Source organism: Falco cherrug, chromosome 5 (genome assembly GCF_023634085.1).
Source record: "Falco cherrug isolate bFalChe1 chromosome 5, bFalChe1.pri, whole genome shotgun sequence".
Classification (NCBI taxonomy): Eukaryota; Metazoa; Chordata; class Aves; order Falconiformes; family Falconidae; genus Falco; species Falco cherrug.
In genome coordinates, this window is record NC_073701.1 from 868,073 (window position 1) to 895,752 (window position 27,680).

Sequence of the window (27,680 nt, forward strand, 5' to 3'; positions counted from 1 at the left end):
TAGCTGTAGGCAGCCCGAGTGTCCCCTGAAACAGCCAGGGAAAACCTTTCACCCAGACTCCCGTGACAGCTCCTCCACGCGCTTCGTTCCCTTCCTTGGGCTGCTGAGCATCTGCTGCCTTCCAATGCACTGACAAGAAAGGGAAGGAGAGGGAGGAAAGGAGCCTCGCACATTCCGCCTTTCCCTTCCAGAAGCCTGTGAAGAAGCTTCATTAAACACTGGGACAGTCATTTTGTTTCTATGGAAACAAAATTATTACTAATATATTATTTTAAAAACAGACACACGATTGACACTCCAAATATAGAATTTTAATACCATTCTGTGTCTGCCTTGTCTCTTCGGGCAGAGCAGATGCGAGGGTGTGGAGTTCATGAAGGGATGGGACTGGTGAGGGTGCCAGGTGGTGGTGGTGGTGGTTGATGTATTTGTAACCTGAGAGCAGGCACAGGCTGTCTTTCCGTCAGTCGAGCCACCTTCTGTGGGTCTGTCCCACTTCTTTTACCCCCACCAGCATGGGGTGCCATGTTTCCTGCCTGCTGGCGAGAAAGATGAGAATGCAAATTAGTGATCGGGTCCCAGGACAAAGGGAACACTTGAAGTTTTATTTAAAAATTGTGATGGCACTGAATGTTTTTGATGCGATCTCTTATAGTTTAGGATCCTGGAAGGTCTGTGGCTCGCAGGCCTCAAGGGTCCTTTCGCGCGGTGCCTGCTCTCCATCTGGCAGATGCCAGGCTTCGTTGCCAGCCAAGGAGCAGCGCCGTGGCCGGTCGGTGTTCTCCTCCTCTCTGCTGCCGAGGGAGAGGCGGCGATCGCGGCGTGATGCAAGCAAGAGACGGGAGTGCCGTGGGCTGCAGGCTGGGGTGGGTTGCGGCGTCTCGTCAATGAACGTTGTGATCTCATCTCGGAAGAAGCAGGCGCTGGAGCTGGAGCCCCGGGGCATCAGCCCCCCCTCCAAAAACTGCCGTAGGGTTGTCAGCTCATCTTCTGGGGGCCGCCGGCGGTGCTGGTAGTCATGCAGCTGAGGAGGCAAGAAGCCGGGGCTTCCAGGCTTGCGGGGGGGGGAAATGCGGATATCGTCAGAAGAAGACCACTTGTGTAGGAAGGATGGAGCGGACCGGTGGGAGAAGATGTTAGTCTCATCATGTGACATTCTCCGGGAGATAGGGACCTGGAAAACAGAGAAGGAGGCAGGTGATGGAAGACTCAAAGAGACAGAACCGGAGGGGAGTAGCTGGGGCTTTCTCAAGAGGAGAGGCTCAAGAGGACACAAGGCACGGGAGACTGACAGGGAAGGACATGTGTTGTGGGGCTGCCCCTGCCAGCTCTCGGCTCACCTGCAGATAGTGCACCTTGTCCTGGGGCAACAACATGTGGTGCATGGGTAGCAGCTTGATATCCCGGGAGTCCCGCTTCACAGCTGCCGCACCATTTGCATCAAATCTTACTTTGCAGATCCTGCCGTCGCCATAATCATCGCACACCCCATCTGATGGCAAAGAGGAGAACAGCAGTCAACACTTTTCAGCCAGCAGAGGGTTATCGGGGCATCTATTATATGGACGCCATCCTAATGCTTGTCTGACTTCTGCTGCCCTCCCTACAGCCCCTCAGGACTCACCTCTGAACAAGGACCTCGTCTTTCTGCTTGCAGCAGCACTAAAGCACCCAGGGACTGCCCTGTTTCTTCCGCTTCGCTTTTGAATCGCTTGCTGCCAGAACTTGGACCTTTGGATCAGTGAGTTGGGCTGAAGCCCAGCATGTCACTTTCGCTGTGGTTTGGCAGCTGTACACATCGTCTCTACTCTTGGCATCTACTGTGAAGGATGTTGCGCTAATTTTTCCTGGATGCTAGTGAGTCCTAAGGCAGCAAGCAAGTGGCAGAGCCTTCTCCAGAATAAATTTTCTTATGGTTGCCAACTCCAAGCTGTAACACAAATCCCACCTAGCCACCCACACCACCGCTCCGAGTGCCATCAAGTCCTTTCCCCAAGGCAGACCCCTCTTTCCTCTGCTGTGGTCTTTTGAGGAGGGAGTTAGTGAAGAAAGGGTGGCAAGGGGCTTACCATCATCTCCGTCTTCCTCAGACATGATAGCCACACACTGCTCCCAGACAGTGCGGAGATCTGCTCGGTAGCGCTCACAGGACCAGATGAAGGAGGGGAGCAGCAGGGTCTGCACCATGGAGCACCAGAGCACAGCCAGGACCATCCAGGTGGGGGCCGTATCATAGCGCAGGCTAAAAAAGCTCACGACCTTCAAGGTAAGAGAGAGAAACAATGATGAGAAGGAAGACAGAAGTGGGGATGGAGGGAGAAAGATAATGGGAGTCAATTCTGTAGTAGAATGTAATCTGTCTGTAAAGGATTTTCCAAGTCATCACCCCATGCCCCTTTGAAATGCTGTTCCTGTGGTGTTGTCCCAGGTTTGCTGGACCATATTCCAAGCTGTCATATCTGTAGCGTAAGACCTGGTGCTAGCATCCCTTCTTCCCTCCCTGTGTTCATTATGAGCTGGAGCTAAATAGGTGCTGACAAAGGACACAGCCACTGGAAAGAAAAGCTGTGACTAAGCCTCTGTTCTCTTAATGATTCCCTTTAAGAACTTCCTCAGCTCTCCAGTTTCGCAGGGAATCAACCAGCCAGCCGAAGCCTGAATGCTGACTATGACCGTACAAGCAGAAGGGAAAAAACCTCTCTGCAACAGCTTTTAAAGCTGGTGTATCTGTTCTCCAGCAGCAAATTGGAGAAATGGAAATCTCATCGTTTTTACAGAGGTAGAGCCCCCTGTAAGTTTGCACAGTAATTCCCTCTCCTCTCAGACACTTAAAAACTTCCACAGTGGTTTTAGCTGTGTGGTGTGTATTCCCCAGGCTTAGATTTGTCTTAAGAAAATGCCACTGCGGAAGGATGAGAGAATTACTGCAATCTTTTTAAAACTGGTTCTCAGAATAACACCGATTCAGATGCAGCAGCTCTGCGGCTGGTGGACAGAGGACAAAGTTTCTTCTCTAAAAGTTGAGAGGAAGGGAAATCTAGTTTAACTGCAGACTCTGAAGGGAAAGGGGGAACTCGCTGCTTACCAAGATAGGCACCCCAGTGAGTGTGTCATACAGGAAGACAATAGCGCTGATGAGGTTGGTCATCTGCAAGGAGGTCTTGGCTGACTCAGAGCCATCCAGTGAAGACCTCCTTTTGCCTCGTACGTCCTCCACTACAATGGCCGGCACATTGAATGTGGTGTGTGCTGATGAAGAGCAGGATGATGCTTCCTCCGGTCTCTGATGGCGGCACCGCTGGCGTCTTCTGTGTGCCCACAGGGTCTGGTAGAACGTGATACCCACGCACACCAAGCCCATGACGATTCCTCCAAGCAGCAGGAGGCTAAAGCAGACACCGAAGCCCAGCCCGATCTTGCTGACAATGAACTGGCAGCCACGGGCATAGTAGCGCTCGCCGTTGTTGTGCCAGCCGATGGAGGGCAGGGTGGAGAGGATGAATGATACCATCCAGATACCCATGACTGCATGCAGAGCCTGCTTCTTGGCATTGCTCAGCCGGTAGTTGACTGGCCATCTCACCATCCACATTCGGTGGTAGGAAAGGGAGGCCACTGTGAAGCAGGTGGCCAGTGCCAGGGTGTAGTATGTGGAAACAAAGACCTTGCAGATGCTTTCGTTCCAGTCGTAGTCAGAGGACTCACGCCGCAGCTGCACCACAGCATACGTGGTGAGGGGTACTGCTGCCATAAGGATGTGGGTCCCAGCAAGGAAGCATAGCAGGAGCTCCAGGGGCTTGTGTTTCTGTTGTTTGGCCGTGATGCTGAGGATAATCCAAGAGTTTGCCAACAGGGCTAACATCCCACATGCCAGCCACCACAGCGAGTTGTTGTGCAAGGTGGACTCTGATTCAGAGTCCCCCATGCTGCCACTCCTGCTAGGCTGCACCCTGTCCCTGCCGCTGGGGTTTTGTAAGAGGGCAAGGGGGACTCCGCACTGGGGGAGCCACGTCCCTCCTCATCTGCTGCTGCCGCTGCTGTGATGCAAGGCGTATGCACGCTGAAGGGGTTCCTCAAGGCATTGCCACCAGGCGCGAGGCAGAACAGCCATCAGCTCTGTCTCACTTTCAGTCCTCCCTTCCCGTTCTGTTTGATTATATTTCTTTCCCTTGTTCTAACTTTTCCACCTGTTTTTCCCCTTGTTCTCTTTCTTTTTCTTTCTTCCACCTTCTTTCTCTCTCCTTCTCATGAACACTTGCCAGTGCTTCTTCCCTCACTCGCTTGGGCTCACTTTTTCCCCCCCTCCCCATCTATTTCATCCCCCTCCTCCGCTCTTCCCCCAAAGAAAAAGCTCTCCTTACTTCACATGCCCACCAGCCACCTTCTGCCTCAGGGACCACCTTCTGCTGGGACTGGTGAAGGCCACACGCAACCAGGGACTGCTGGGGACTCCAAACAGTTTGGTAGTAGCAAGTGCCTGCTGCCCAGAGTCCTAGCAAGTGAGGAGCTAGCCAAGAGTTTCAGAAGTGGTGGGAGGCAGGACAAAGGTCCCACAGAAATGGCAAGGGTGGCACGTACACCATGTGTGATCCCCCTCACCAAATGCCACACTCGTGGCCAGGTAGAGGTTCCTGCCAAGGCTGTCAGCTATCCACAGAGAGTGAAGGGTGAGGAACAAGATTCAGAGGGTTCCCTATCCAAGACCTCACGGCACCCTCACTACGTTGTCCTTTTTGCTGTCTGCCAGGGTTCAGCCTTTCAAGCTTTCCTGCACTGTGCGGGGCAGAGCTGGCAAACAGTAAGGAGACGGCGGGGAGGGGATGGTCCTTTTCGAAGGTTCCCTTGGAGATTCAGGGCATGAGGTTCACTGGAGAAGAGAGAAAAGAGAGAAAGCAATTTAAGATCGTTCTGTCTCCCCAGATCTCTCTCTCTCCTTGCCCACACAAACACCTTATCAGGATTTAGGCTGCGCAGAGCATTCCCTGTGTCTTTCAGGAAACAGAAGAGCCAGATCTGCACCAGCCCCTGTGTACCTCAGGCTGGACTCTGGCTCCCAGCATGCTGCTCCTTCCAGTGCTGCTGGGACAACGCTGTGCTCCCTGCCCTTCCAGCCCGAAGCTCCCTGCCCAAAGCACTGCTAATGCCCTTTCTGTAATGAAAGGCCTGATCTGCATTGCTCCTCACCATTCCCATCCTGCCTCCCCACGCGCCCACCGCGACACTCCTTGCTCCTGCCGCATGGCTCCCACCACTCCGCCAGCCTTGGCCCCCCAGTTTTCTCTGCCATCGCTCTGGATTTTAACCTGCTGCTCCCGTCCCATCTGCGTGCGGGCACGTGCCGCCACTCCAGCAATGCACTGCCATCCCGCAGCCTTGAACCACGAGCCCCTGGGCCACGCACCTCACCCTCCCAGCATGTCCCTGCTAGAGCAGCTCTGGTCTCCAGACACCCCATGGTTACAAACCCAGTGAAGGAGGCTGCTAAGCCAGCCCTGAGGCAACTCGCCTTTGCCAGTGAGCCCTGCTCCTGCCAGCTCAGACCCCCTCTCCTGTCCTCATCTAAAGGGGATGCCCAAGCAGTATGTCCCGGGAAGGTACAGCCCTGCTCTGTGCCTTCACCAGAGCAGATGTACGCTTCACCTTTCTGCGGATGGCTCAGTGCCCCCCTAGCCTGAGCTAGAAGCTCAGTTCCCACCCAGCCCCTGCCCTTCCTTCTGCCTCTACGGATCTTCTCACGCTCCCCGTTGTCACCTGCGGCTCTTCCCCCTCCCGCCCGGCCTGCAGTGGTTTGCCATGGCGGGACTGGCCACCCTGCCCCGGCTCATCTGTGTCCCCAGTGCCAGCGCTCCCGCAGTTAGGCCTGTGGCCTCTGGAGACAGCTACGGAGCCAGCCGGCCCTGGCAATCCCAGGGGAACGGATTTCCTTGCAGCATCTCCTTCTGCCGCCCTTCCCACCCGGCTGTTCTGGTGGCCCACGCTGTTCCCCAGCCGCGGAAGGAACCCTGCCGCCCCTGCTGGCCTGGGGGCCCGATTCCGATCCGAGCTGCGGGCCTCCCGCCCCCGACGAGGGGAGAGTCCCGGAGCTGATGCCGGCTGGCCAGCGCGGAGACACCCCCCATCACCACGACCCCCCGCCTAGCTCTGCTCCCCGGCCGGAGCCCCCCGCCCATCCCACCAGCGGGGAGAGCGGAGTCCCCCGCGGCCGGTGACTCAGGGGAAGGCGAGGGCGGGGGTCTGCGGGGGAGATGACCCAGAATAACAGCAAGGGAGCAACCCGCGGCGCGAGGGGGATGCGGGGCTGCCTCCGCCGCCCCCTCCCTCTGCCCCCCGGGGTCGCCCCGAGCCTTGCCCGGCGGCGGAGCGCAGCGGGGGCCGCGGGGTCGGCGGGACCCCCCGGGCGCGGCCCTGCCCGCCGGCGCGCAGCGGAGCGCAGCGGGGGCCGGTGGCGGCGGAGCGGAGCGGAGCGGAGCGGAGCGGGGGCCGATCGCGGCGGCGGGGGCCGGAGGGACCCATCTTACCTCTCGCCGGAGCAAGCGCTGCCATGGCGACGGGCGCCCCGCGCGGCTGTGCGCGCCTCTGCCCGGCCCCGGCGGCCCCGGCCCCGGCCGCCGCAGCGGACGCCGCAGGCAGCCGCCCCGGCCCCGCGCTCCGGCCACCCGCCAGGCGGGGCGACGGCGAGGGGCGAGGGGCGGGGAGCGGCGGCGGGAGACGGCGGCGGGAGCACCGCCGGCCCGAGCAGCCAGGGGGCGGGACGGCCGGCCGGCCACGGGAGCCGCCGCCCCAGTCCCGGCACCGGCCCTCGGCCCCCGCCCCGCCGCCCCAGCCACAGCCCCGGCGGCGGTCCCAGCCCCAGATCCAGCCCCGGCTCCGACCCCTGTCCCAGCTCCTGCCCCAGCCCCGGCCTCGGCCCCTGCCCCGGTCCCAGCCCCGGCGGAGGTGCCGGCGCCGACCCATCCCCGGTCCCAGCTCCATCCCCATCCCTGACGCTGGGCCCAGCCCCGGCCCCTGCTCCAGCCCCGACCCCAGTACCAGCCCCGGCCCCAGCCCCAGCCTCGGTCCCGGTCCCGGTCCCGGTCCCGGTCCCAGTCCCGGTCCTGGCCCTGGCCCCGGTCCCGGTCCCTCCCGGCGCGGGATCCCGGGGCAGGCTGCGCCCGGCCGTGCCGGGTCCTTGCGGCTCCCGGGGCTGCGCTCAGCCAGGGCCCGGGCCAGGGGCTGCTGCAGCTGGCGCCCCTCGCACGCACCCCGGCCCTGGAGTGGGAGCTGCAGGACAAGGCGGCGCTGGGCTCCCACTCCCAGAGTGGGGGCGATGAGGAGGCACCCACCGCGGAGGGGATGCCGGGGGCTGGGTGCTGGTGCGGGGCAGAGGCGAAGGGCCGGGGCTCGCAGAGGGGTGCTCGGAGGGCGGCGTGCCCCGAGCTGCCCTGGGCGAGTAGAGCCCACCCGTGGCTCAGCTGCTGTGGTGGCCTCTGCCATCAGCAGCCGGCAGCGCCGTCCCACAGTCAGGGGAAGGGGACCAGAGGGAAGGAGACAAGCGGGAGCAGTGTGCAGGGGAGTGGGTCGGTCATGTCAGAGGGGTAAAGCTCCCCCTCTAGCTGTCTCCCCTCGGCGAGGACAATCCTGGCTAGAAAATCTTCACAAGACATCTCATTTCCCTGTTAGTGCATTGCTGCTGAAGTGAAGGCACCAACACCTTCCTTGTCTTTTTCCTTTTGGGACCTGATATCCACCAAATCTCTACATTCCTTTCCTCCATCAGAATAGGGGGGTGGGATGGGAGTCCCTGTTTCTGGGCAGTCAGGGTGCAGCTGCGTTAGCACCACTGTCTGGATCAGGAGAACATGAACAATTTATCTGAAAGGACCTTCGAGATGTGCAACGAATGTGCCCTGAGGACTATGAGTACTCAGCTTTGCTTTGGGCTAGGGTTAGCCTGAAGGAAGCCCTCAGACACCTACAGCATGGCCACTAAGTCCTCAGCATCAGTGTTTTCCCCATGGATCTGCTCCTGCTGCATCACCCTGTTTGCTGAAGCAGACCTGACCGTATGAGTTCAGGGCCTGCTCAGCTTTATCACCCCCTCTGACAGGGCAGATTTCATACATCATCCTGAATATCAGCCAAGGCGATCTCAAGTGCCTTGGACACCAAGGAATTTAATCTGGGCGCTGTACGGGTTGGCAGGAGAGGCTCCTGAGCCAGGCAGCTGGAGGTGCTGCTGGTTCCCAGGGCAGTTCCAGAGGTACAAAAGCCATCCCTCTGAGCCCAGCCCCGTGTGTGTAGCACTGGCTGCTGTGGCTGGGGCCTGGCCTAGAGGCAGTGAGCAGAACCAGGACTGACGGAACAGGTCCGGCTTTCTGCTGGGGAGGTGGTGAGGGATGTCTCTGAGGGAGGTGGGTGATGATGCCGCTGCCTTGCTCTGGCTATTCTTTGGCACGCAGGAGCTGCCACGTGGGAGCGGCCCAGGGCTGGTTCATCTCAGTGGTCAGTCCAGTAACGGCCGGAGCCAGAGACGTGCGAAGGGGCAATTACAGCCCCCTTCAGTCGTTTCTTTTCAACTCCCATAATTTGCAGGAGGTTTATGCCTTGAAGTGAGGTCTATATCCACAAATATAAACATTTGGGCAGCTCCAGTCGTGTCATTTGTATGAATTACTTAATGTGATAACTTCCACATTACCACCCTCTTCTGATTCAGAAGCTGAGTCTCCTTAGCGTGAGTTGTTAGCTTGCCTGCGTGGGTGAATAAATCCTCTTGTTATCTCACAGCAAACCAAGCTCCTGACACTTTCGGTGCTGACTGCCGGCCCCAGCTCTGCTCTGGGAGGGACATCCTGCAGCCCAGCACCTCTTCATGGCTTGGGCTACCCCTGGCAGAGAGTGGTGAGCAGAGCTGGGGGCAGCCCCTCATATCTCGCCGAGGCTTCTTGTGTTTGCAGATGTGGCTGGGTTCTTCATTTGAATGAAAGTGCAAAATCAAGGATTCACTGTGAAGTGGAAAGAACTCTGTGGGAAGGAGAGCTTTTACCCTAAGGCTGTCATACTCCCAAGCAGGTGCTTGTCCATCCATCTCATCTAAATGGATTTCAAAGACTCTCTTTATTTGCCCAAGATTTCCAGACACCTGGTTTTATTAGTTTTGGTAAGAAGGGGGTCGCAACTGTGTATATGCTGCACATTGGCAGGACATGTGCAAAGGAGCACCAATGCTTGGATCTGGAAATCCTGAAGGCCCATCACGGTGCAGGGTTCTCTGGGATCTAGCACGTCCAGGCTACAAGTGAGACACCACCCCCCCTGCTCATATCTTAGAAAGACTCACAGAGCTGGGAGCGATTTTTCATTCCTGCAGAGCCAGACTGGGCTCTGACCAGCGATACACTGCCTAAAGGCTCAGCTACTCGCTATAATACCCTTGGGCATCCAGGCCCAAAGAAACACCACTGTTACAGTGTCAGGGTAAGAAATCTTTTCTGGACAGCAGCTCTGCAGGCCCAGGGAAATGCTCTTCCTGCAGGTGCCCTGGATTCTTCAAGGAACAGAGCTCATTGACCAAGAAACAAACATCAGAATCCCCAAAGCAAAAGCACTGATGGAACAGCCAGTGCCGCTTCACAGGGCTGTGGTGGTTTGCAGGTCTGGCTCAGGACTTGGGCAGTGACCATGGGAGCTTTCATGCGTGTTTCTCCTTGCCGATCAGGGATGTGATTAAATCCGCCCTGGTGGCCCCAGCCCCGGCGTGAGGCTACACCGGTGTGCTCGCCGCGGGCTCCTGGCACCCCTTCTGGCTCTGGAGCAGGGTGCGTTAATGGCTGGCAAGAACCCAGCCAAACAGATACACTGGCGTGTTCCTTCAGAAAAGACAGTGACTGCAATGTAGATTTGTCATATCCAAAACTCACATTCTATTTCTAGCACCTTAACACAAAGATTTAGTGAGATTTCCTGGACAAATTGTCTACAAAATGGGCAAGTGGTAGTAGCTTGGCATGAGGGGACAGACAACTGACCATGTTGGTCATGAGCACACAGAAATATGAAGGGCTTGCAAGGTAAAAACTGGGTTTTGACCTTGTGAATGTTTGTTTACAGCTGAATGTTTTTTCTTACACAACTGGGCACCTTCTAAAAGATTTTTTTTCCCTCTGTCACATACATAAGTATTTGTATAAGGTATTTTCCTTGAGAAAAGGAAGAGCCAGTGTAGGCTTGTCAAATACGTGGTTGTTACACCGCCGCATGCCGTTTAGCAGAGGTGGATTTATCCTCCTGCTTCCCCCACCACGCTACCTGCCCAATGCAATGCTTTGCATCTTCTTTTCTGTCTGGGCTCTACCAACCCCTTTTTATCCCTCCTGCCCTTGTGGCATCACTGAAATCCCAGTGCAGTGAGTTCCAGTCTGTGAAGGATGTAAAAATGTCATTTCAGAATTTAATTATACCACTTTCCAAAATTACTGAACACTTACTTGCTTGTTCTCATGCACAGAAAGGATAATTAGGAGCTCTTGAATCATTAATCTGGGAACCTACGATGTCTGGAAGGAGCTGAAATGATTTCTTTTCTTTGGATGTGTAACACAGCATTGCAATTTTCATTTTACCACCTGTTCCCCTAGCTTGTCTAGGTATGCCTGAGGTTTCTCAAGACTGGAACAACTTTTCTTAATGTAAAAATAGGCTCAGACTTCAGAAGCACCGCTGACATGCTGGATGCAGCTGGCCTGGGCCAGGGAAGCTCTCTGGCTCCCCTCATTCTTCCAGCTGGTGTGGTGGCCCCTTTGGAGCCATGGTCCTCACAAAGCCAGCGTCACTGCTACTGCTGTTCATCTCCAGGACCTCACCTGCACACAGCACACAGGCAAGCTCAGAGGAGGGACTTCCCAGTGCCGGGGCCTGAAACAGGCGCTCTGACACCAGCCAGCTGGTGCCGAAGTGCTGAGGAACTGGGATTTCTCCTCTCTTCCCTTTCGATTCCTTGCCAGTGAGGCAGTCTCTGCCACCACCTCTTATTCTGCTGTTCTCTAATTCTCCAGATCTGGAAGCACCTCTAAGGCTTGGCCAAGCTGGCTAGAAACTAAACCAGAGGAGAGCCAAAGGCTTCTGCAGGGGGGTGCTGGGGAAAGATGCTGACACGCATGAGGCAAAGGCAGCCTGCCATAGTTTGGAGGTGTTGCTCAGATGTGAGACCACTAATGAATCCTCCTAGTAAACATGTACTTGGGAATACTCTCAAAAAGGAACCAGACCAGAGCTGAGAGCATCTGCAAGAACCTGGTGCTCCTGCTCTACCTTAACCTCTGAGAAGGGAGGATGGGAGCTACCCTCTCTCTGCAGCAGCGCTGGCCTGATGAGCCACCCAAATGGATGCTGAAAACTGTTCCTTTATTCCCCCCTGAGATAAAAAAAAATTAGAAGAGGCTGAAGTGCACAGCTTCCTCCCTTCCAGGCCTTGGGAACATGCAAAGACACACACAGGGTCATTTGGCTCTGAAGGCTGAGGGATGCGAGCGCTTCCTGCAGAGCCTGCGGGGAGCATGAGTCACATCGACTGCCTCAGCAGATCCGGGCTGACAGCATCCACGAGTTGCTGCCTCGCATTGCACTCAGAGGGCAGAAATAAACTGGGAAGCAGGAGGGGCTTGGGGAGGTAGAGCTACGGGCTGGGTTATTTCAGCCCACACGTTCCCAGTTCAGCAGAACTGGGCAGGGCAGTATACATACCTTCAGCTGTGTCCAAGCCCCTTCCTCCACTTGAGCGAGCAGCTCTGTGGGTCCTGACGGGATCGTGCGCTGGAGGTGGGTCCGAAGGACTGAAACGTGCTTTTTCCCTTTTGCAGCCCAGAACTGTGGGGAACTATAGTGCCACAAAGACTAACACGTTAGGGGAAACCAGCACTTCTCAGTTTTTTTCTAAACTCTTGCTTTCTGTGATGTTTCCACATCACTGCACAGAGCTCTTGCTATCATTGTCATCTTGTAAGTATTGCCATGCACGCCCTTCTGAGTCCTGCCATCATCTCAGGGCCACTCTGACGAGCTGTCACCACAAGATAAAATATGCCTGTCATTGTGTTTGCTGCTTTGTAGAGCTGTATATCGCCATGCTTCATGTTGTGCAAGAGGCATTATTCCATTGCATAGTGCAGGTATGTCCCCGTCACACCTAGCAAAGGGAGAAGCCCTCAGCGCCTCCTGAGAAGGACCAGGATACATGCAGCACACCCCTGGGATGCCACAAGGAAGGGACCACACAAAAGTGGCTCTGAAGGCAGTGTGCTGTGTCAGGATGGGAGCATGCTGTGGCATTACCGCACCCCAGGCCTGGGCAAGATGTTCCTGCAGTCCACTCCAGCTGGGGACTCATCAGGTGCATTTACATCAACACTGATATTTGTAATACTTATGTATTATTCTTCTCTGGTCTGAGCCTCCACCTCCATACTGCCTTGAAGCCCACACTGAAGCTTTCACTGTTGCACTCGTATGGAAAGCAAAGCCCATCTAGGACTCGCTCTGTGGATGCCTTTCCTCTCAGTCAGGGTGGTCTGTGCACCTAGGGCACAAAGGAGGTCATCGTGTGAAAACATACAGACAGGAGAGCTGCCAAAAAAAGATTTATGAGATTGGAGCCTAGAGCGGTTTGGGCTTGCAGGTGAGTTTCAAGTAGAGCAGGGCAGGGTCATGACAGCTGAGATCAGGAGACCTGCTGAGGAAAGGTGCGGTGTTGAGGAAGGCTTACCATTTTTGTTACGCTCATCGAGATGGGACAACTGGAAGCTGTGCATCTGTGGACATGGCCGTGCATCCCAGTGGCATCCCAGTGGCACCATCATGTCTGCTGTAATGCCAGGCATGCATCCACACAGTGCCACTCCTCACCCCAGGAAAGGACCAGCCTGGGCTTGGGGACTGCTGATGCCTGCTGGCACGAGATCAGGGCTGGCTGGGGCAGCCTTCCAGAGCCGCAGGCAGTGCAGGCACCGCTGTGCTCCCTGAGCCACCCGTGCGGGCACCTCTGCTACCAAGGCATGTCATCCCGGGCAGGACGGGTTTGGTGGACTCAGTGCTGGAGGCCAGGCAGAACCTGTCAGCTTAGTCTTTTTTTTTTTTTTTTTTTTTGTCAGGCTGATTGACTCACCGAAAAAGTGAAAGCTTGTGGTTTTAGGTACAGGGGTGGTCGGTTCAGCTGCCAGAGCCTCAGGTGAGCAGCTGAACGGCTGGAGGTGGCTGCAGTGCCGGAGGAGACCATGGTGGATACTCACCCAAGGTGCTGCTCTGTCCCACCCGGGCATCAGGTGGTGCAGGATCAATCCCTCTGCTCTGGACACCCATGTGAGTAGAAAGAGAAGCAAAACTGGGTACTCAAGCAGTTATTTAAGGAGAAGGGTCTGGACTGCAGGAGCAGGGTTTGGTTTTGGTTGAGGGGACTATGCCCCCACTTTGTCATGATGGTTGTATTGACTGCCACGGACCCTGCACTCATTTTCCCTCATACAGCACCCAAACTTGGCCTCTTCTTAAGCCCTGGTGATGACTTGTTGAGCAGACTGATGGGCTTCAGACAGCTCCCAAGGTACGCTGGCCATCAGGGACAGGGCAGGAGCAGGAGTGACTGCAAGCACCAGGATATGGACCAAGGCTTTTTTCAAAATTACTGTCATGTTTTGTGCACAAGCTATGGGAAGGAAAACAGCATTAGCGCCAGCCTTTGTCGCTCCTGTTTGTGTGAGGATGATGGTGGAGAAGCAAGCATGAGAGCAGTGGTGGCCCACACCTGCTGCCACAGCCACCTGGGGCTGCGTCCCCACTCCAGGGGAGAGGTGGGGACACACACATGCATGACACTGTTTCCCCTGGCTCGCAGATGTTGTCGCTGCTGTTGTTGCCACCTGTCCTTTCTCTGCCAGTGACGGTGATGTTGGTGTGACTGCTACAGAGAAACCCCCGCCTCCAGCACCGGGCATCCTGCGGGAGGGTCTGTGCCATGTGGAGTCCTTCCCACAGCTCAGCCCCCGCTGCCCCCCCAGCCAGCCCAGTGCAGCCGAGCAGACCCGGACCGCAGCCGGTGGCAGCTGTGGGACCCCAAGGGCTTTGTGACCTGCCACTAGCAGATGGCAGAATAACTTCTATAAACACAAGGCTTCTGTGTACATATTTTACCAGATTTTTTCTTTCAGGACATTCTGGCATCTCAGCAACACACTTTTACTTTCATCCTAAATTCCCTGGGCTTTCCACTCCCTTTTCCCATCTCCTTGAGCCCGCAGAGAGTCATTTTGGTGAGAACCATTTTTAGTGGCTTTCGCAGAGGTGCCTGCTCTCTCTGCTCTGTGGGCTTGCTCAGTCCAAGGCTGGTTTGTTCTCCTCGGAAATGACTTTGCCACCCCCTTCCCAAACTTACCTTCTAGATCAACATTCACAACTTCTTCAGGCTCTGATTTCCAGAAGCTATTGCTCTCTTGAACTGCCCTTCTGACACAGGAAGTCCCCAGTTACCCCACTGCCCACGGCATTTCCACCTGTGCACTGGTGTGTTGTGGGAGAGGGGAAGGCTACGGGCTGAGGGATGGGACTGGGGGTTTCGCAGGGCTCAGACCACCCAGGAGAGGGGAATGAGGACTGACAGGTTTCACGGAGAGCAGAGGGCATGAAGGAAAGCTCATGGCAGCCAGGGGTGTGGGAGACAGTGAGAATCAGGATTCCACATCCTAGCAGGAAAGGGAGAAATGTGAATTTGAACCAGACAAGCGTGCCTCACAAAAAATTTAGTTCAGCAGCAAAAAAACCCCACCACCCAACCCTGAAGTAATTTATTGTCTCTCAGGCAGATAAAAGCAGTGCATAAAATTAGTTCCACAAGAAGGTCAAATTAAGTGCATGAGCAAAATGCAGGCACATATATATATGTACATATCTCTCTCTTCTGTTCAGTGTCTCTCATTATAGAACTGGGGATCAATCATAACTCTTAAGGGTTTCTTGACTTGTCTGTCGGCTGCTAGCCAGACAGCAACCCTCCATGGCATTAGACTGAGGGAATGATGAAGGAATCCAGAATTACATCAAAACAGGAGAAAGGGAGATGGATGCACAGAGCACTATGGGCTGGCAGGTGTTTTGGGACAGGCAGAGACTTCATCAGTCCTTCTGACTCCAGTGCTGCAATACTACTTATTCAGCTGGCTGCAAGAGAAAAGTGTTACGTGAGTACCAGTACTGTAGAGGTGAAAAGCTTCACTCAGATACCTCGAAGCCAGCCAGCCTCCCACTTTGTTGCACAGTGTAGAGGATGCCTGCCTGCCTCAGTAGCTGCGGATGCAGATAGTTACTTCTGCATCCACGTGGCTGCAGTTCAGGTTTCAGTTACACTGAGCTGCTTACTTGGCAAAGAGAGTTAAGGAACAACTGTATCAGCACTTGTATTCCACAGATTTATCTAGGTTTGGATGTAGCTGTATGAGCTTTGTCCTCTCCTTAAGGGGATTTTTTTTTAACCTTGACAAAATGGAGGTGATGAGGTGAATTCTTTGGCACATGGTATGCTAAGCAGCTCTTCACCAAATACACATCCTAGCTATAACGCGGTATTTGCCCTAAACACCCTCACTGAAAAAAAGTAGGTGAAACCATCACAGTGTGCCACTGTCACCAGTGAAAATTAAGCAGAAGTCCAGTTCTGTACCTCTACATTCATTCAACTTGTTCATGCAATATTTATGCTGTCCTTGGCTCTCCACTCCCAGTGACAGAACAGCTGTGAGCGTTTCTCCACAGCTGCTTCTGATGCCTGATACCCTGTCAGCCTAAAGGGCTGGAAAAGGGCAGCTGCTCTGCTGAGAAACCCTCGCTCCTGAAAAGGGTCAGGACTATTTCACATCACACAGGACCTTTGAGAGAGGGCATGGTTCACAGTGTTCTGTGATTTTCTCTTCTCTTTCCTCACTCCCTGGAGTTTACTGGCAATTTTCACAGGTTGAAGCCCAGCACTGTGCTAGCAGAGCTGGAATTACATTATGGACATCACACATTTTCAAAATCTGGGTTTCATCCTTGGGCTTGGCTGTGTGCCTTCTGCCTCCACAGCCTTGATATCCAGGTCCCAGACCCACTGTGGAACCTACCAAAGGGCTCTGGAACTTCTGCTTGGGTTTGGCTAACAGCTCTCTGCTCGACAGTTTCCTAGCAGAGTGCTACCATGGGTTTGGGGCATAACAGGACATTCATTAAACATAGCTCATAACGCTTACACATGACTTAACGTGGGTAAGAGCTGAAGACGCTGAGCTGCAGCTGTGCTGTAGCACCAAGCAGGCTCAAGCTCCACTTGTCCCCACTCAGCCGTCTGGCTCTCCCACCTTGGAACAGGAGTCTGCCCCTTCTGGGTGCCCTTGTTGTCACTTACTGTTGGCACTGACATGTCTTGTTTTCCAGCAAGTATTGTCTTGCTCGTGCCATCCTTTTTGCCCGTTGCTGCCAGGAGAGAAGGGATAAAGAAGGATAATTTTATGCTTCAAATGCTTTCCTCTGAAGTAGTAGTAAGGTACTGCCTGACCTCTGCAGGCTGTCCATCTCTAATCATTTGCTCTGAGTCTATGGACTGACCCTTTGTTCTGCCCCACACCCAGAGAGAAAATCGGACTCCTCCTGTGCCCTGGGGACACTGCCATCTCTTTGCCCATCACAGGGACCAGGGCACTCACCCTTCTCCGCTGCCAGCTTATGCCGTTGATGATGCACAGGCATGCAAGGCCAAACACCAATATGCTGCCTCCGACGCTTGCTCCGATTGCCATATAGCTAATCCAAACAGGAGCTTCCTCTGTGGAAGGAGAAAAATATCCAGACACAGAAACAAAGAGAATTTTAAGGCTTTTGTGTGGAGGCAGGAAGGTGATGCTGGTTTCCATACCCACGAGGTAGTGAAGGCTGATCTTCCTCTCGTTGTCTTCCATGAGGTGACAGTTCCACAGCCCTGCAGCACTGACATTCACCTCCACCTTCACTTCGTGCTGCTTTGACTTCTTGACGTCCACCTGAGTCCCATTCACACGTTCCCAGAGCAAGTGGGCATTGGGTGGGAGCGGACTGGAGACCTGGCAGGTGAGGGTCACCTCAGCCCTGCTGGGGAGCGGCCCAGCAGGGTCAGCCGAGACTGTGAGGGTAAGAAAAGGACACGTGAGTGGGAGGATGGGAAGGTGGGTCCACACGTATTCTTGTGGCTTCCAGGTTTCTGCAGCTCCTCATCTCTCGATCCGCTTCTCTCTCACCTTTCATCACCAGCAGCTCTATCTGGCTCTGTGTGTACCTCCTGCTGTACACCAGCCGGCACCAGTACTGCCCAGAGTGGCTGAAATGGACTTTGGGAATTTTCACTTCTATGGCACTTTGAGGTTTGCTTTCAGGTATCTCAAACCGCAAGGGGCTGCTTTTTTTGGTCTCGTGCTGCTCTCCTCGTGCCGTGATGTTGAAATCAAGCAGCTCATGAGCAGTCGCACTTTCCTTTTGCTTCCAGCTCAGCTGGCCTGTGAAACCTTCTTGCCATTTTACCTTCTGGAAGTTCAGACGCCATGACAAGGTGACAGTGCTATCGACAGCTGCATACTTTCTTTCCAAATCTGGATTCTGAAAACCTGAATTCAATAGAGACAGGGAATACAGAGGCAAGGAAAGCCACAGCTACACTTCTCGGTGTCCTCCCTTGCTCTGCAGAGACACAGGCTGTGCTCGGTTGAAAGAGGACTTGGAGAAAAACTGAGAGATACTCCAGGAAGGTTGAACGGTTAGTGTCTGAGGAGAGGTTTAAAGAGCCAAAGCACCCAAGCTCACCAGAGCTGAGAAGAACAGACCCCAGGGAGAGGAGGATCCTCTCCTTACAAAGCCTGGAGAGGAAAATGGGAGCAAGTGTGGAACAGAGCTCAGGCAGCAGAGCCATCGCCAAGCTGCAGTGCTGGAAGCTGTGGGAGATCAGCCCTGGAGCACCATTGCTTGGGGTGCTGGAAAGCAAAAGCTTGGCTCACGAGCTGGAGGGAGCAATGGTTCTCGAGCCTGTGTGAGTTGCATTTTGGCTGTTGCATACCTAATACCTTCACATCAAAGGTGATGTTGTGATCAATCAATGGAGAGTCTGAATGGACATGACACGTCCAAGTCCCATTGTCCGTAGCCTTCAGTTGCTTTAACATCAGTATGTATTTTTGAGGGGTCTTGTTTTGTAGTTGTGGTGTCACGGTGTGATTGTTACTGTCAAACAATGTGATGCTGAGGTGGGGTAGAGGATGGGATGAATTTTGCATTAAAATCAGCTCGGGGACCTCTTTTGGTAGGAAGTGTCCGTCCAGAGAGATTGTCACTGTAAAAAGGAAAAGCACAGCCAGTAACTCAACTCCTCTTCCAGCCAGAAAGGGACGAGTGTCACAGCAAAGAGAACACGGGGACACTGTGCCCTGCAGCTGGAGGAGAAATGAACTATCATAGCCCAGGCCAGAGAAACGGCAGCCTGGATAAGGAATCCCAGGAGAGACGCCTCTCTGAGCCCTGCGGTCCCCAGCCCCCTTGCCCCCTCGTGGATCAAAGTCCTCTGGTCACTCACGTTGAAAGACATGCAGTGAGATACTGACTGTGCGAGAGCCAGAATCACAGGTGTAGATGCCAGCATCGGAGAGCTTCAGGTCCCACACCTTCAGGTGCTTACTGGTGGAGCTGATTTCAGATCGATCCGTCATGGTGGCTTTGCCTTTTGTTAAAATAAGCTTTGTTAGGAAGGGAGAGGTTTCTTAGCCGTGTACTGGGGAGAAGGGGTGATGAATTGGGAGCCTTACCTCTCAAATGGTTACTTTTAAACTGCCTTACAACAAGCCTGTAGTACCTCCAGGTCACCCCTGTGTCGTGAGGTATGCCTCTGCAGCTCAGGGTCACCGTCTGTCCTGCGACCCCAACCTGCAGTTCATTTTGCTGAGCCATGACGGGGACCAGACCTGCAAGCCGATGCCCACCGAGAAAGGCAGATGTTCACTGCCCGAAGGCTGCCTCAGCGAACGCTTCCCGCCCCTCCAGAAAGACGCATGTATTTCTCCTCACTTTCCAGATACTGGGAAGATTATCCTCAATTTCTGAGTTTTTCACACCTTTGCCTCATCACTCAACCAGCCCTTTTCTTTTCAGCTTCCCCCTGGGGCCCTTCTCCTGGCTCTCGGCTATTCTGTTTCACATGTGTTCAGAAACGGGGAAAATACCAGTGGTTCTTCTGGATTCACCATCATTCACAATTTTGAGATGTCAACAGTTTTACTGAAACGACCCTTTCCCACTGGACGAGATTTAGTTGTTGTACTGGTGGAAAAGGCCGGACAGCGTGCGCCAGCCCTGCTTCACTCCCCAGTCAAGACTTGCAGCAGCACTGGCAAATCTGCTCACCCCTTCTTTCAATTTTTGCATGGAGCAAGACTGAAAGCCCAGGAAAACGAAAGGATAAAGTAAAACAGAAAGAAAGAAGGCTGGCCTAACGGTGGGTTCCTGTGGTTGGGTGAGGGCTATGTGACAGTGAAAGCAGGAGGATGTACAACATGGAGGAACATTAGGAGCAGTTTCTCGGAAGAACTGCTTCCCTTCCTTCGCTGGGAAGAGGGTTTCTGCAGGAGACCATAAGAAGCAGATGGAGTTGCCGAGGAAATGAGTTGCTGGGAATGAGGGGGCTGTGGTCTCCTGCCTCACTGCTGGTGAGCCCTCAGTGCTGCCTAGCCTGCAGGTCCCCCAGGTGACCCTAGTGCTAGGGAGCCACAGAAGTGCAAAATAAAAAAGTTTCTGTGAGTTTAACAGAGGGTTTTCCACAAGTTACGTATTCCTCCAAGGGCATAGGCAATCCACAACATTGCCAGTACAGATTTTCAGTAATCACATATCAGACCACAGAAAATGACAATTTTGTCTTGAACTGTGAAATTATGTTATTAACAAGAAAGGGTATTTTTTGCTTTGCTTGAAAGGTAAATCTTTATACTTTTGCATAAAAGATTTCCAATCTTTCCTCTGCAACCAGAGGAATCAAAGCTGAGTATCTGAGAAATGCAGGCTTGGCCTTACTCAGTCGCCTTCCTTTCTTGGGAAATAAGCACTGAAAGGGTCACCAGACTGTGTAACATCAGCAGTCAAGCCAAGGAAGCTGGTACCATCACACTGGTAAGGGCAGATCTGTGGCGAGGAGCATGTGGTTCTGCCCCGACAGCTGGAGGCAGCTTTGGTGGGAACCCCACTGCTGCATCCCTGCAGGGCAGCTCCCTGAGCCTGCTGGTGCCCAGACACCCCAGTTTGACTGGCAGGCTCAGCCAAATGGGGCCGGGAACAACCTGAGGCCCAAAGCCTGAGCTGTCCATGCTGCCTCTGAAATAGCAGGACATGGATGCAGGGAGCCTCCCAGCTTCCAGCCCCGCTGCCCTAACCTCCAGAGCGCTGCTGGGCAGGGCAGGGGTGGGCAGGCGAGGCAAGCGGCTGCTGCCGCAGCTTCCTGGCTGGAAGGAGCCTGCTCCGAACAGGTACGTTACATGGCAAACTGCAAGGAGCCTAAACCTACCCCAGATGTCGCTAAGGCTTGTGGAAAGGCTGTAAGAACTGGGGGGATTTGCTGAGCCGAGGACTCACCCAGATGCAGAACCAAGACGGCAAGCACGGCAAGCACGCTACCCACCACCGTGCCCAAAGTCTCCATCGCTGCAGGGACACGCCTCACTGCTGCAGGCTGCGGCGGTGGAAGTGCTCTCCTTCCCCAGGGGTGCTGGCCTGGAAGACCCAAACACTCTGTTAATAACGCTTGGTTTTCAGACTTGGGTGGATGGGATCCATGTTCCCGGTCAGTACCCACCACCCGTCAGTGCAGCAACGTGGAAACTGATCGGTGAAGTCACCAGAGCCCTGTGTTTCACCAAAGAATCCAGCTGCAGTGTTGCCCCTGGTGTTTGGTATTAAACATCCCTAGGTATTCCTTGGCCTTCCTTGGACTGCAGGTGTTTGTGCTGCCAAGAGGTCTGTGCTTTTCCACTTCTCCATGGTGGGTTATCATCGCTCCCGCAGCGATTAAGGCGAACGACATACAGGGCTCAGTTAGCAGGAAGACAGCCAGCAGGCTGAGGGAGGTAATTATTTCCCTCTGTTTGGCCCACCTGAGGTGTCATCTAGGACACAGGGTTCACTTTAGGGCCCCCAGTATAAGGCAGATGCCAATAAACTGGACAGAGCCCAATGGAGGGGTACTGGGATGGTGAAGAGGTTAGGGAGTGACAGAAAGCTGGGTTTGGAGGGGAGAGGCAGGGGAGCCAAGGTGGGATCTCATTTCAGTCTCCCATTATCTAAAGGATGCTACCTGGAAGAAGCAGCAACTGTCTCCTCAGAGAGGCATGGGAGAGGAGCAGGAGGCAGCAGCCAGAGGTTGCAGCAAGGAACTGTTGACTAGATATAAGGAAGAATTTTCTTGCTGCTGAAGGTGGTGCAGCACTGGAATAGATGCCGAGCGATGCCAGGCAATCTGCGCCCTTGGAGATGTCCACAGGTTCCCTGGATGAGGCCCTGAGCAAGGTGCTGCCGTTTTAGGGTCAGCCCAGCTGTGAGCAGGAAGTTGGACCCGAGGCCTCCGGAGGTCCCTTGCCATCTAAATATTTCTGTGTGATTTTGTGAGTCTATGATTGAGGCCACCTTTAGGCTGTTATTAATATTTTTCTTTAGTTTGTTTTTTTGCCTGCTTATTTCTTACCTTAAAAATCTCAATAACCACCAGGTCTGGTGGCATTGGAAAGACTTGCTGGAATCCTTAGGGCTGTTCAACAGAAAGTTTGGGGAGAAGGGAGGTATGAGGTGGGAAAGAAGAAGTTGCGTTGATGGTAACAGAGACTGAAGTGGGAACTGGGACTTAGTTATGGTGTTGGGTTTTCAGATCAGACGAAGTATCTGGCTGTAGCAGAGACTGAGCGCTGGCATCAGCTGCAGCTGGGTGGACTGACAAGGTGAAGGGGACCATGGCTGCTGGCGCGAGGAGACTGCCAAGCTCTCCATCCCTAATCCAAGGCGTATGTTGCAACAAGGAAGCCAAGCAGGTTGACTGGTTGGAGCGAGCAAAACCAGTGAGGCAACCTCACTTCTTGGAGAGCAGGGGCTCCCCATGCCAAGAGAGTGACAGACGGAAGGCTGGAATTATAACAGGAGTGAACTCAAACAAAATGCAAGAATAATTTTGTACTGTATTTATATGTATGGTGTGCAATATTAAGTATAATATATTCTGTTAGAGGACACTTGAATATTGAAATTAATTTAAATTATCAGAGCACATGAAGCTATCAAAGAGTAGATGAAAACATCAGTGCTACATTTACATGGGGATCAGGTCAGTGTGACTGGCACTCTGACGGCCAGGCAGATGCACACGTGTGCATGTATGCAAAGTGCAGGTGCAAGAGCAAGGCAGCAGCCATGTGCGCCATCAGAAGCAGAATAGATGGCAAAGGCACGGTCAGAGAAGATTTGTGGGTTGCCTCGTGTAAGTCAAAAACCCAGCCCAGCCCCAGAGAATATTTGCATGAGCTGTTTTGTGCGAAACAAATACAACAAAGGAGCCAGTGCATGCGGCTGGAGACCACTTCTAGCAAGATGCAGCAGCAGCGATGAAGCAGTTTGCTGGGCTATGCTGCAGAATAAAGACGGGGGCAACAGCAAGGCATCTGTATGCATCTCACTGCAAAGAAACATCTATAACCGAGAACTGGCGTAGGGCCCTAGGAGCTGCTCCTGAGACGACCAGAGAAACCTCATCCCCGCTGTGAATACTGGCGTCGCCTGTCCCAGCAGCACCAGTGGGAAAAGCCAGCCCTGGCTCTAACGCGGTACCTGCACATCAACAGGGTCAGTGCTGGATTTCAAATATTTTCAAGTCATTAAACTTTATATAAAACCTGAAGGTAATGGAACAGGTAAAAATGAAATCGCTGAGTCACACTCCATCATTCTGTTTTGGCCAGGAATCTCTATTTTCTGTCATCTTCTGGCTTCGGTTTGTTCTTCGCCTTCTTGCTGCCCAGTTTTGAGCAAACCCACACTGCCAGGGCGCCCGGGGCCGGTGAACCGCTGCCCCTGCCCTGCTTGGTAAGGGCAGATCGAGACATCTTTGCTTTTCTGTTTCTTCTTGTGGTTTCACATCTTGTGCGTTCCTACTTCATTCTCACTAACCTTTGCCTTTCTGTGGCAGACCCCACAGCACGGTGTGTGCCACCTACGTGCCACCTACGTGCCACCAGCCAGCGGGCAGTGCACGTTGCCCTCAGCTAGCATTTTTCACACACTTTTCTTGCTCTCCCTGTTTATCTCTGCTGCTCAGCCATGCCACTTCCTATTTTTCCCCCGAGTCTTTCTATCACCTTCTGCATCCCTCCAGGCCAGACGAGAGGCAACGCTGCTCTGGAGTTTAGGGATGGGAGGGAGCGAGGCTCTGCGGCGTTAAGCGAGCGAGCGGGCAGCAGACCCCCAGCCTCCTGACAGACAGCCCCGCTGTATCTTACCCTGCTGCTGGTAAATTAACTGGTGTCAGGGAATGTCCCCAGGCGCTGGAACACACTCATCAGTCCTGTTAAATTGCTAGAACAATTCCTGACACATTTTTGGCCCAGGGCAACTCTCACTCTCCCTAGCAGCTCCTGGGATGCATTTAGGTGTTAGCGTGGGCCAGGGACCACTCCGTTAGGTGGCTGGCTTGTAGCCAGTTCATTCTGGAGATTGAGTGAGTTTAATAGCCCAGACCATCTCATGCCGGTTGGCCTCTGTGCCAGAATTGTCCAGGCACACTTGATTTATTAGCACGTCCAGTGACAGAGGAGCAGGGCTCCCTCCCAAGTGAACATCGATTTCCATTTCATTTTAACTTCTCCCTCTTATTAAACTGGTTTAATTTCCTTCTTTACTTATTTTAATGATCCCTGCCTCTCTGAGGGATAGGGAAAGGAGGTAGCGAGCGGTCTTCCCCAGGGGCATGATGCCTGCAGGAGGAAGCCTGGCCGGGAGAACATCTGCTTGGGAGAGCGGCTGGCAGCCCCCCTCTCCCTCTGGCCCCCAGCCCCACGGCTGGCACCTGAGACAAGCTGTCCCCCCGCCTGGCACGGGCTGGCGCAGGAGGAAACTGAAATAAAAAACAGCTCAGCAACCGCTTCTGATGCAGAGCGGGCCATCTCCCTCTCTTGGTGTGTTCCTGTGCCTCTTTCATGCAGTGTGGTTTTCTTGTTTTCCTCTCTTGCTCTTGCTTGTGGCTATGCTTTTGATCTGGCAGCAGCTCGCTCTGCTGGGGCGGGGGGGCCTCCCAGCCCCCCCGCCCCCCCCCCCCCCCTCCGTACTGGGCTCCCTGCCGCAGCTGCTGCTGCTGCTCTTCCCTTTGCCGCTGCCTCACGCCCTGCACACCGGCTGGCCTTGGCTCTGGGGCACGGGGCTGCAGCCGATCACCTCCCTTTTTCCCAGTTCAAACATCCAAAGCGAAGCTGGTCTGGCTCTTGGAGTAGCGGTTTCCTTGGAATTACTTATTGACGTTAAAGCAAACGTATGGGAGCGGCAGGCAGGGTAAGAGAGCAAACGCAACAGAAATAGCCGGCAGAGAGCAAAGACATGATAGCAGTGAAGGTTATTTCACGGGCCCCGCTGTCCCCGTGCGACTGACTGACCCTGCCTCAGTTTCCCCTTGTGCACCTCTGGCCGGCCAGGGGAGCAGCCGCGAAAGGGACCTGCTGGAGCCAGGGCTGGGGGCCAGGCTGGCCACCTGCCCATCCCCCTTGAGGGATGTCCCACTGTCAGGACATGGCAGGGTGGCCGGGCCACCGGCCCAGCTCTCTGGCCATAACATGCCCCTGGCCAAGGCGGGTGCCCCGACCCAGGCGGGTGCCCTGGGAAGCAGCTTCATGGCCACAGCCCTGGCTGCTCCCTCCAGCCTCTGGCAGCCGAAGGGGAACCCCAGACCTGCCCTTGCCTCACGGGCGCTGCAGCACCGGCTTTCTGAGCTTCCCCCCCAGCTGCCAGCCCTGCTTCTTTCCCCCTAACCCTCCTCTTCTTTGCTCCACAAGCCACCTTTTGCCCTGCAGTCCACAGCTGCAGCCCAACGGTGACTTTCTAAAGCCACGGCGGACTGTGACTAGCCAAAGTGCCGAGATGCCCTCTGAAGGCAGGCTCTCCATCGCCCTGCTGAGCCATGTGCACGCTTGGGATGATGTTCAGGTACCGTTAAGGCAGCTGCCAAAGTAGGGACAGCGAGACCTTACCACACAGTTGGCTTGATGTACAGCCCAGGCAGGGTCAGGGTCTATACACATACTGATACGGTCAGCACAGCAAAACGGCATGTTTCTGCCCATTCCCAGCAAAAAAGCATCCCTCCTTTATTTTTCCCTAGTGAATACAGAGTCCTCACGTGAGGCTGCAGTGGATCGGGTGGGCACCATCCCTGGGTGCCCGAGAGCCGTGAGTGGGAACGGGAGGGATGCTCAGTTTGGATGAGGCAAGCCCGGCCGCAGTGCAGGCAGCTTTGGCAGCCATGTTCGTGGGTAGGATACCCACTGGTAGGATAAAGGAAAACCCTGTGAATCGATTTGAGACTAAAATGCAGCCAGGACTGCAGAGGACTGTCCTGTTTCTAGCAAAGAACACTAAGTAGTGTCCTGAGCTCAGCCCTGATGCGCCATGGAGAGGGATACCTGAGGGGGCTGGTGGAGGCTGGGCAGGATGCACCACCTGAAAGTTGAAAAATTCAACCAGAAATGAAACTCTGGTTTTCAACAGTGCGGTGGCCCATGGAAGGGGAAGGCAAGGCTCTTTTCTGGTGTCCTTAAATTGAAAGGATCCCTCTTTCCCCAAGAAAGCCCTGAGCTAGTGGATCGGGCTGCACCGGCAGCCGGTGCCGGGCAGGGAGCCAGTCAGCTCGGATTAGCAGAGCGGAGCCCTCTGGCCTCAGCACATACAGATGTCAGCAGACGTCCCTCCTCAGCCAGAGACTGGCATCTTCTTATTTTTCAGGCTTTTTTTAGCATAAAGTTCCCTTCCCTGGAGGGCATGCAGAGAAGGTGATAGCAAGTGGCAGCTGGTGGAAGGCTGCTCCCCAGTGCATTTCCAGTCCTTGGCAATACACGGTCACCAGAGACAGACCCCTCGTAGTGGACATTTTTCTCTATATGTGGGTTTAAAAGACCTGTGAGATCTCCAGGCTCCAAGGCATGTTGAGCTTTTTGTAGCCCCCTCCTTTTTGCCCTCTTCAGGGAAACATCTAGGGAGGCAAACACTTCTCAGTTAAAACTAAAAGGCCTCGGAGAGTCGCACAGCAGAAAGTCAAAGGTTCAAGATGGTTTTACATCAGACCTATAAGTGGGGCAAACCCAGACCCATCAGAGCTGAAACAGCAACTTGCGTGGAATAGTAAAAGTTCATAACATTAAAAAACCCGAAAACATATTGGCCTCTTTTCTCAGAGAAATAAAGAAAGAAAGTTTCCTTACCTCTTCTCCTTCCTCTCTGCCTCTGCGTTTCTGTCTCCTTGTGTTTGTCACCTGCCGTAATTGATCTCACTCAGCTACAGCTGAAACAAAAGAAGAATGAAGTCGATGTTCAGAAAGCAGCTCAACAGACGTGGGCCTTGATGTCTCCTCCTCTCCAGCTGGAGCGTCAGCAAGGTCTTGCTGCTGGTCCGGCTTCTGCTGACATCCGCCAGCTTCTCTCGGCAGATGGTGGATTTCCAGGCGCATGTGATTTCGACTTGGTGTGAACAGAGATGGAGACCATAACGGAAGGCGATGTATGGCAGTGCCTGGGGAGAATGAGTGTGAAACAGAGAGAGCCTATTGGCCATATGGCGGCTGATGGGATGCCGTGACGGGGCTGGAACTTAAAAGCAAACAGTTGGAAACTGGTTCTGCTCTACTGGCAAAGAAAGCTCGCAGATGAAGGTATCAGCTGAGCAGATCCGGACCCAGCTCACCTCTGACAGTGTCTAAGAGCCAGCTGACCTCCGTTCCCCAGCCTGCCTCCTGCATCACCCGCAAAGGAGGCACCTCTGTGGCGCGAGCCGGGGACCTGAGCCCAGGAGTAGCGTGGGGATGATAATAGAAGAAGAAGGGATCCCTGGCGATGTTAGAGATACCTGTCTGTGGAGGATGGCTGAGATCTGGGGTGAGATGAGAGAATTTAATTTTTTTTATAGCAGTGGCAGGTTGACCTCAGCTGGCTGCCAGCTGCCCACCCAGCCACTGTCCCTCACCCTCCTCAGCAGGGCAGGGGAAGAAGATAAGAGCAAAGATCTCTCATGGGTATCTTGTCAAGAGAAGGACACGGACATGGCTTACCAGTTACCGCCACGGGCAAAACGGATTTGACTTGGGGAAAGGTTAATTTAATTTATGGCCCATTAAAAACAGAGTAGGGTAGTGAGGAATGAAAACAAAAGTAAAAACACCTTCCTTCCCCCACCTGCCTTTCCTTCACAGGCCCAGCTTCACCCCTGACTCTTCTGCCCCTCTTTCCTCCCCCCGCGTGTCACAGGGGGACAGGTTGTGAGCGCTGCCTTGGCCGCTCCTTCCTGCTCGTGCTGGTACCCTGCTCCGACGTGGGGTCCTTCATGATGTGCTCCAGTGCAGGTCCTTCCTATGGGCTGCAGTTCTTCTGTTCATCTTGACGTAAGA

General features: G+C 54.2%; 2 protein-coding genes across 2 annotated transcripts; both read right to left on the reverse strand.

Moving 5' to 3' along the window:
* Window positions 1-514: 514 nt before the first annotated feature.
* On the reverse strand, window positions 515-6,754 carry GPR162 (G protein-coupled receptor 162). The gene is made up of 5 exons (XM_055710873.1): window positions 6,519-6,754; window positions 3,086-4,867; window positions 2,070-2,259; window positions 1,341-1,492; window positions 515-1,174 (listed from the first exon to the last, which is right to left on the reverse strand). The coding sequence occupies exons 2-5, from the start codon at window positions 3,923-3,925 to the stop codon at window positions 650-652; spliced, it is 1,707 nt and encodes a 568-aa protein (XP_055566848.1). The 5' UTR covers window positions 3,926-4,867; window positions 6,519-6,754; the 3' UTR covers window positions 515-649.
* Window positions 6,755-14,794: 8,040 nt separating this feature from the next.
* LOC102056138 (T-cell surface glycoprotein CD4) lies at window positions 14,795-26,851 on the reverse strand. The gene is made up of 10 exons (XM_014287567.3): window positions 26,502-26,851; window positions 20,635-20,772; window positions 18,819-18,974; window positions 18,590-18,733; window positions 18,077-18,349; window positions 17,268-17,630; window positions 16,910-17,152; window positions 16,701-16,819; window positions 16,403-16,470; window positions 14,795-15,183 (listed from the first exon to the last, which is right to left on the reverse strand). The coding sequence occupies exons 2-10, from the start codon at window positions 20,699-20,701 to the stop codon at window positions 15,168-15,170; spliced, it is 1,449 nt and encodes a 482-aa protein (XP_014143042.2). The 5' UTR covers window positions 20,702-20,772; window positions 26,502-26,851; the 3' UTR covers window positions 14,795-15,167.
* Window positions 26,852-27,680: the final 829 nt, after the last annotated feature.

What these genes read in the sequence shown, in the direction of transcription:
- GPR162 (XM_055710873.1), bottom strand. Translation starts at nt 3,925, where the DNA reads ATGGGGGACTCTGAATCAGAGTCCACCTTGCACAACAACTCGCTGTGG. An exon ending in TCACTGGGGTGCCTATCTTG is followed by an intron (nt 2,260 to 3,085) that starts GTAAGCAGCGAG and finishes CTTACCTTGAAG; the next exon opens with GTCGTGAGCTTTTTTAGCCT. An exon ending in TGAGGAAGACGGAGATGATG is followed by an intron (nt 1,493 to 2,069) that starts GTAAGCCCCTTG and finishes CTTTGCCATCAG; the next exon opens with ATGGGGTGTGCGATGATTAT.
- LOC102056138 (XM_014287567.3), bottom strand. Translation starts at nt 20,701, where the DNA reads ATGGAGACTTTGGGCACGGTGGTGGGTAGCGTGCTTGCCGTGCTTGCC. An exon ending in CGTCTTGGTTCTGCATCTGG is followed by an intron (nt 18,975 to 20,634) that starts GTGAGTCCTCGG and finishes ATCGGCTTGCAG; the next exon opens with GTCTGGTCCCCGTCATGGCT. An exon ending in TAAGCTGGCAGCGGAGAAGG is followed by an intron (nt 16,471 to 16,700) that starts GTGAGTGCCCTG and finishes CTCTCCTGGCAG; the next exon opens with CAACGGGCAAAAAGGATGGC.